Here is a 9,234-nt window from a genome sequence, read left to right on the forward strand (position 1 = left end):
TTATTCCAAGTTCTTCAAAAGATGCGAATTGAACAAAACCAATATTCTTCAAATGTCTGATAAAAGCACCAAACTATTTCCGTTGCAAGCCACGAGGATGGGCTAGGTCAGTCCATTGACTGATGGGTGGCTGAGCGTGGGTGTGTGAGAAGACATTTAAAAACAACTATCATTCAACAGGGTGTGAATAGTAGAAGCACTTTCACGCCACACGGAAGGAGCGGAATCTGTAGCTCATGCCATCGTCGAGTGATTCGTGCTTGATATTCCGTTACATTCCATGGAAAACTGCGAATGGGAGGGACCGGGAACAACGACATAGTTTCCGTCTCGTTAATTGGAGAAGTTTGATAAGCTTTAGTTATGGACGTCCTTCCAAAAGGCATTAATTGCCTCTCCCATGGGGAGCAGTCGATTAAAGGCGGATACGTAGCAATCCTTTACGATCCGTAATAAAAAGCGTTTCACATACTTCTGGGCGTTTCTCGTTTCCGACTAAATATTTCCATCAACTTCAGTCTTCAATCTTAATTCGAGACGTTCAGTGTTAGTTTCCTAACTATAGGAAGTCTGCCTGAAAATGGGCAACAAAGTGGTCACGTTTACCGATGAGCAGCTGGAGGATTATCAGGATTGCACCTTCTTCACCCGGAAGGACATTCTGCGGGTGTACAAGCGGTTTCGGAGCATGAACCCGGATTTGGTGCCGAAGGTGATGATCGAGGGTCAGGCCAGCACCCTGAAGGTTTCCCGGGAGTGCATCGAACGGATGCCGGAACTGGTGGAAAATCCCTTCAAGCGCCGGATGTGCGAAGCATTTTCCCGGGACGGCGATGGGGATTTGACGTTCGAGGAATTTTTGGACCTGCTGTCGGTGTTCAGCGAGATGGCCCCAAGGGATATTAAAGTGTTCTATGCCTTTAAAATATATGGTGATTATTTTATCTTAACTTTCTGATTTAAACGACTGGTTAAACTTGATATTTGTTTTTGGGTGTGCATTTTTTTTCGAAATCTAGTAGCACACTCAGCATGCTTCACCTGGAAAATAATCCCCTTAATTATTGTAAATCTATATTTTGATTCTATTTGATTTTCATTTAATACATCATCCAAAATTCTTGGATTTCAATTTTTTACTTTTTTGTCAGTCAGGAATCAGGTGAAACGTCTGAAATTATGTGCTTTATAATAAAAATTAATTTTCAATTAATCCAACGTCCTGAATTGAACTCTGGCGTTAGATTTGAGTCATGTTTTTCGATGACACTCAACGAACAAAACATTTTATGTTTGATTTCTGCTCCTACAAATAAGTTAATCAAGTCTTTCCAAGGATCAAGTCTCTTCATTATCCCCTACAGAATCATTTAATAAAAAAAGCAAATAATGCAAAATTTGTAATTGATTTGAAAATTTTAATGTAAGTGTAAATGTTGAACTTTCAATATTGAATGCCGAATTTTATCTTCTAGAACTATAAGTAGATAGTTTCAAATTTTCGAAATATTTTCAGATTTTGACAAGGACGGCTTTATCGGGCATGCCGATTTGCTCAACGTCATCATCGCCTTAACACGAAACGAACTAACCATCGAAGAACATCAACAGATTGCCGAGAAGGTTATCGAAGAGGCGGATGTCGATGGAGACGGGAAACTGTCCTATCTGGAGTTCGAGCACGTGATTACGCGGGCACCGGACTTTATATCGACTTTTCACATTCGAATTTAGAACGGGCGAAATGAGTCTTCGCTATAAGCGCTCTAGCGGCAAGTGTTGGAAGTAATTTTAGCTCCCCCTAACACGGTGTAAAGTGTCTGAGATAGGGGCGAACGTTTAGTCGAGGTTGATGTCTAGGATAGTATAACAAAATTGTGTACCGCTACCTAGCTTAAATAAATTGAACTTCTATTTTACTGTTATACTTTTCCATACGCCAGAGATGCTCGAAAATTACTACATACAGAATTGATGAATAAATGAAAAAAGAAAATCAAACAATTTTGGAAAGAATGTCTGCAATGAAAAACTGAGGACAATCAAATATGGTTTCAGTGGAGAGTATCTAAATGCACAGGGAAAATATATTTTTTATAATGTCCGAATTTCCTATCAAAAGGACCAAAATCATCACAATTTTTTCAATGACTCGATAGCAGAAATGAAAATTATTGGAATTTCTTTCTTTGATATGAATAATATGTCCATAACATTCTTAATTACTCTTAATATCTGTGAATGTTTTAACGATTGGGATAGTTTTTGAAAGATTCCAATAGACAACTATTGGAATCACGTTAACAATTTCATGATTTCCCAATAACAAACACAACAAGTTTGTGCAAGAAAATAATCAAGGAAGGGTTTCATATTTCCGTAAGTTCTAATAAGAATTCACCTTAGTTTAAGAAATTTTAGGAATATTTAGGTAGTTAGGTAGTTCAATAACTAGAAATAAGTTCTTTTAATTTAATATCTAATTTTCAATATAATGGAGAGAACTCGATCCCCTTTTTTTATTTTCATCACATCTTTTAGGGAAAATTTAGCAACTCGCCGTCATTTGTATTTTCTGATAGACAGCATGTTATTTCAAGTTTATATCCTACAAAAGTTAAAACGACACAAGAACCCGTTGATGAACTAGAAGCATTTTCGTGAGTCGAAAAAAATTGTGATGTTTTTTAAGTTAAAGGAGACTTCAAACTTAATACAGGGGGCCCTGAGTCAGGACCCTGAGCCCCTTACCCTAGCCAAAAATCTGTCGAAATCTGAAGATAAAAGATCCGTTGACTATTTTCTGTCGTATTAGTTCCCATTTCACAGTTTTGTAAGTATCAGACAAAGAGAATTCAAAAAGTTTGTCTACTGTCCTAATTTCCTGGCATACTTTAAGGCACAATTTTCCAGTTTTTTGATAAATTCAGTATTTTGAGTCCTTAATTACTGGATAAACATAAGTTATTGGATAAATATTAGTAATTTATTCAAAAGAAAAATATATCTTGTTAGACTCTAGGGATCAACTGAACCCATAACATACATTTTGGAAAACTTTTTTTTTTTTTTTTTTTTTAAAAGAGAGTTTAGTATTGCTTTCGAAATATCGTATTATGAAGTTCATGTTATACTATTATGATTGAAACATTGGAATTAATATTTTTATTAAAACTTTTTCGTGTGGGAAACATTTTAAAATGATAGAAAAAAAATCTTCAAATCACATTTTGTTAAAATTTTCAAAGAAAGTTCAATAACTCGAAAAATATTTTTTTTTAAATTTTTTGAGACAACAGCATTATTGTTTAGTTTTATTTGGTACACTTTCTAGAACATTTGGTATTTGTAAGACATTCCGGATTCGAGATATATCGAAGGAATCAGGTATCTCCAGGGATTAAGTATCCTCATTCTCCTCTAAAGTTTTCATATTGATCGTAATGGTGTTAGTAAGTATTAACAAACTTATACAAATTTGTTAAAAATGCATCAACATATCTTTTTCTCATTTTAAGATTTTTCATTATTTAAGATGATGATTATTATTATTATTCACTTCAATTCCAAATAAATTCAAAAACTCTATCAAAGTTTTGTTTGATCAAAGGCAAACTACCGTCACCCATATTTTCGTATTTTGAAATGTTAAATTGGTGATGAATATTATGCAAGATAGATTATTAAGTATTTACATTTAAACTCGCATATTCATCAAACTGTTGCAGAACGTATGTATTTTATGGAATTTTTCAATCTGGGAAACAATGGCAAACATTTATTTTCCCTCGAATAGGTAAGTACCTAGAATGCAAAAGGGACGTCAAACTTTTTCCTATTAAGCAAAGTTGAGGACAATAAAATTTAATGCATGTTAAACGTAGAAATGATGTTTGTCGTTTTTTTTTTGTTTTTAAGTGTTTCTGCGAACTGTTACAACGAAACTCGATCACACAGAAGAGCTACAGTTGGGATTTAATTCCATTAAACTTATGCTGGTGAGGGATTTAAACAAGCTGCACATAATTTAAGTGTTTAGTTGCGTTCACAAGAAGCTGTTGAAATTTCCAAGAAATTTTGTCCTAGGTCGGCAATGCGATACCTCGGTGGTTTTTTATAATCACAAAACTATCACGAAAAACTGGAGATAAACTGTTCAGTTAAATTCAATGGATCAAAACAGAATAGCGTCTACTGGGGCATCATGAAACACTGTTCAAGATCAATGCAACGGTTTTTAAAAACTTAATGTCCAAACATCAAATGTTTTAAGGTTGATGGGATATTAAATTGACGTAGTCAGAAAAATTATTGGTTTCACCAGTTGTTTTAGAATTTACAAAAACATGCGATTTGCACCCTACTAAAAAATGGGAGTAAGTTTCTAGAAACTTTGTTTTAAATGAAAAATCAAATGTAAAACGTTTGAAAATTTATAGTTTTTGATCTTAGAAATAACGCATAAAGCCCCAATTGCAGTAATTTTTGGTTTTATCGAATTGAATTTTAAATTTTTTCTGTCGAAATAGTTTTTTTTAAGAAAAAGCATTGGGGTGCTGCATACATTTAGGGGTAAAAAAAATACTACAACAATTGTACTAGCTGAAATCATGAAAATTAATGTTTGGATAGATGAAATTTTGAAATTAACAAAAGCGTGATGCAAAACAATCATATTCCAGCACATGGAAACGAGATTTAAAAGGTGAATCTTCGACTGTCCGAAATATATTTTTACACCAACAGTGTTGGTATAGAATAATAAAATCAGTATTAAGTTTGTAGGTTATATCATTAACCCTTCATTTCATGATTTTTTATTTTTCTCGAAAAAATTCTCAATAGTGCGCAATGATGAATATATGAAGGGAAAAATAATGAAAAAATATTATTTTCACATATTTCGGTTATTGAGCAAAAATATTAATTGTTGCAAATTTGCAACAACATGAAACGGTTACACCTTTTTGTTCTTCACACTAGACAACTGAAAATAAATGCTTATTCCTATTTTCTTTTGCACAAATCATAGTTTTCGCACAGGAACTTCGAAAATCTAGATTTCTGGTTACCATGAAGGTTGAGAATTTAGCTGGGAGTAGTTATGTATGTTGGTTATCCACCATGGGTGCACGGATTCACCGCAGTTTCTGCCTAAGTATGTGTTCACATGCATTCTTGGGCCGACCCCATTGCTTCGTATGAACCGTTATGGAGTGAAGTATTGTGTTGATGTAGGTATATTTTGGAAGAACGAGTCAATCAGGTTACTTAGAAGTATTCTGGCATCCGTGTATATACCTGGCCAGCTGGCAGCTGGTTAAACATTCATATAATCAGTTATAAGAGGAAACACATCTTACCTGTCGGCCACTTATGGGATTCGAACCCAAAAGTTTTCTCGCCGATATCGGGAATCGAACCCAGCCTGGCCCATCGGAACCAGACTCGCACCAACTTATCCACTAGACAACAAAGGCTCTCGAGAAATTAGCTAGGAGTAGTTATGCGATAATATACCACCTACTGAGGAACTTATTCCTTACGTTTGCTTGAAGGTGCTAAATGGAAAGCTTCTTACCTATACAACTTTTCTAAACATAACCTTGAACAAATCAACGCAAATCTATTCCGAAAACGTATTTAAATTGGTTCTGATAAAGATTCTAAATCTTAAATCATACCATAACTATATGCCTTGAGTATTGAAGAGCAAAGTCTCAAATTAGTTTTGAAGGAATGATCCAATTACAAATAACATTAAACTATTAAATATCATTTGTTGGCAAAATTAAAGGAACAATAAAGATTTCTTCGGAATGAGCATTAGAATATGGATTATGATTCTAAAATTAGAATTCAAACTTGAAATCAGTTTAAGAATAAAATAGAAATAAAAATAAAACTAAATTCAATAACAAAAAAGTACAAATTAAAATCCACTCACAGAGCTTCCAGGAAAAGGTTGAATAGTATGAATAAAGAGCATTTTTCGTCGATTCATTATAGGAAACGGCTCATACTTTGGTAAAAAATAATGAGCATTGTAATTTTCAATCAAATTATTCATTCATCTTTAAGAAAAAATAGCAAAACAATACTTCAAACCTCGGTTATCGAATGTTGGCAGGTAGTACTGAATTTTCAAGTGGAAAAATAAACAAAAATGTATTCGTTGTTTGTTATTCGATTTTTAAACTCTCTGGATAAAGCCCCGTACTTGAGTTTGAATCATGTTCAATATTGTAGAACTTTTGAAAATTGGTGTATGCTTATTTAGCAAGTTATGAAGGCATCTGACATTATTTTTTATTCAAAAAATGTATTTGTTATACAAATGGGCCGTGGACAAAAATCAAAACAATTTGTTTTACATACGCTGAACTACAAGTCCTAACTAAGTAAATTATTCGGACCTGTCCTAGTTTAGGATTTGATAAATTTTTAACTTTTAATAATATTTTTCTAGTTTTAATAAAGGTTTAGAGCAAAACTTTTATTTTTTTCATCTCGGGGGCCCTCTTTATCCAGGGGGGGGGGGGGGGGTTGGGGGTTGGAAAGCGGTGCAATCTCCTCCATGCCTCCCCCCTCTCTTAATACGGCCTTAATATGATAATAAATCATTGAAAACGAAAACATTTCACCGGGAAACAAATACATTGATTAAACGATCCAAGTTTCGAAAATACACTATGGAACCCATATACCAAGCTAGGGTGCTACCGTTGCATGATGTTGGAAATTTGCAACAATTAATGAAAACCCATTAGATCAGAGAAATCCCCAAAAAAAATTCTCAAATTTTGTTTATTATGTAAATGACTTTAGAGTGAATACGAAAATATTTTTTTTTGAGTCGAAAAAAAAATTCTCAATATGAATTACACTAGGCCAAAAATTTGAAAAATAAGGCTTTTTCCACATTCCATATTTTTCAGATTCAAGTTGGTTTTTCTCGTACCTTTAAACACTGAAAGTATTTTTTTTCAATTGAACGTGATCTTGAAGTTAGAAATATTATTCCCATCGAAAAAAAAATTCCTTTTTAGCTAGATGTGAAATTTAGAACAGTTTTAATTAATTGTTGCAAATTTGTAACTTTATGAATCGAAGGGTTAAGCCAATCCGTCTTACTGGGTAAAGTTTTTTACGGCATCGGAAAATGTTCAAATTTGTACATTTTTTGCTGGATTTTTTTTAAATTTTCTATCCGAATCAAAAACTTTGAAAAACTATCCCACGATATGAGAAACATTGTCATCATCGTTTTGATATCATTATTTAAAGACTGTGCAATGGCTGAAAAAAGATCCAGCTACAAAAAATTTAAGATTGCTTCACAATAATCACTGTATTTTTAATTGAAAAACTGTAATTTGATCAAAACAAAATGTTTAAGCTTTAAACAGGCCAAGTTTATCAAATCGTTCTAAGCGGTGCCGGGTTTTCAAAAATTTAAAACCAAAAATGTTGAAAACTGATAAGAAATTTCCTACTTTTTTTTATAGCATAAAATGTTTCAACAGAGTCAGCATTTAAACACATGTTAGAATGTTTGTATGAAATTTCTCTATCAATATTTTTAAGTTAATTGATGAAACTTTATTGGTTTTATATTTAACGCTGTTGAAGCATTTTCTTTTTCCAGGCAAAGCAATAACGAAGTTTTTATAAATTTGCAACAGTATTATAGCAACAAAAAACGTATGGATCAGATCGAAACAGCTATATTTATTGCTGAATTTTGACTGGTAGGTTTAGGCCACCAACCCTGGCTTAGAGGATAGCGTTCAAGTCTTCTAAGACAGAGGTTATGAGATCGAATCTCGGTCACGGCACACATAGTACTCTTTCTGAGGTCTGGTTTTTTTTTTTTTTTTTTTTTTACATTAATATATTAAATTAGGTGTTCGGTTCAATAATGAACTTTCAGAGCCCTATAGTTAAATAATCACTAAAATTTATTTATTCGACTTAAATTTGCTGAGCACAATCAAGCATTTTTATAAAGGAGAACATCCTGTAGTGAAAAAAAAAAATATTTTAAACTAAAAACTAAAGCTATCCTAAAATTAAACTAATTGTAGAGAGAGCGAATCTCTGCGATGGAAGACTGCATCGATTTGCCTCTGAAGTTGGAGATGATTTTGTTGGCCATCTCTCCGATCGATTCAATGCCCGCAATCCGATGAAGATCTTCGGTGCTGTGCCAAGGTGGAAGCCGCAAAATCATGTTCAGAACCTTGTTCTGAATCCTCTGGATGGCCTTCTTCCTCGTCGCGCAGCAGCTAGACCAAATCGGAACTGCATACATTATCGCTGGTCGAAACACTTGCTTGTAGATAAGTATCTTATTCTTCAGGCACAGTCGGGATTTCCTGTTGATGAGAGAATAAAGAGATTTAGTGTATTTATTACATTTAGATTGAATATCTTCAATGTGATTTTTAAAAGTAAGATTCCGATCAAGTGTAAGTCCCAAGTACTTCACGTGATCAGACCATTCTAATGAAACCCCATTAAAAGTTATGGAATGATTTTCATTAGGTTTTAAAAATTGAGCTCTTGGCTTATGGGGAAATAAAATAAGTTGAGTTTTGGAAGCGTTTGGAGAAATTTTCCACATTTTCAAGTAATTCAAAAAGGAAATTAAATTTTGTTGCAATCTACTGCGTACCACCCGTAAATTTCGACCTTTGGCTGAAAGCAAAGTGTCATCAGCAAATAATCTTCTACCTTTTCCTTCGGGTACATCAGGAAGATCAGAAGTAAAAATATTGTATAAAATTGGCCCAAGTATACTACCCTGAGGGACACCAGCTCTAATGGGTGTCCTTTCAGAGCATGAATTTTGATAGCTTACTTGTAAGGTTCGGCTAGTCAAATAATTTTGAATAATTTTGGTGAGATATACAGGAAAATCAAATCGAGCTAATTTAGCTACTAAACCTTTGTGCCAAACACTGTCAAAAGCTTTTTCAATATCAAGAAGAGCAACACCAGTTGAATAACCCTCAGATTTGCTAGCGTTAATCATATTAGTTACACTCAAAAGTTGATGTGTAGTAGAATGTCCATGACGAAAACCAAATTGTTCATCAGGGAAAATAGAATTCTGATTAATGTGAATCATCATTCTATTCAAAATAACTCTCTCAAATAGTTTACTTAAAGAAGGAAGCAAACTAATTGGTCGATAACTTGAAGGCTCTGAAGCACTTTTTCCAGGTCTCA

The 9,234-nt window shown here is 33.6% G+C and overlaps 1 protein-coding gene across 1 annotated transcript; it reads left to right on the forward strand.

The window, feature by feature from the left end:
- Nucleotides 1-580: 580 nt before the first annotated feature.
- LOC129759146 (calcium and integrin-binding family member 2-like) lies at nucleotides 581-1,734 on the forward strand. The gene is made up of 2 exons (XM_055756558.1): nucleotides 581-932; nucleotides 1,517-1,734. The coding sequence occupies exons 1-2, from the start codon at nucleotides 581-583 to the stop codon at nucleotides 1,732-1,734; spliced, it is 570 nt and encodes a 189-aa protein (XP_055612533.1).
- The last annotated feature ends 7,500 nt before the right edge of the window (nucleotides 1,735-9,234 follow it).

Source organism: Uranotaenia lowii, unplaced genomic scaffold (assembly GCF_029784155.1).
Source record: "Uranotaenia lowii strain MFRU-FL unplaced genomic scaffold, ASM2978415v1 HiC_scaffold_114, whole genome shotgun sequence".
NCBI classification, from domain to species: Eukaryota; Metazoa; Arthropoda; class Insecta; order Diptera; family Culicidae; genus Uranotaenia; species Uranotaenia lowii.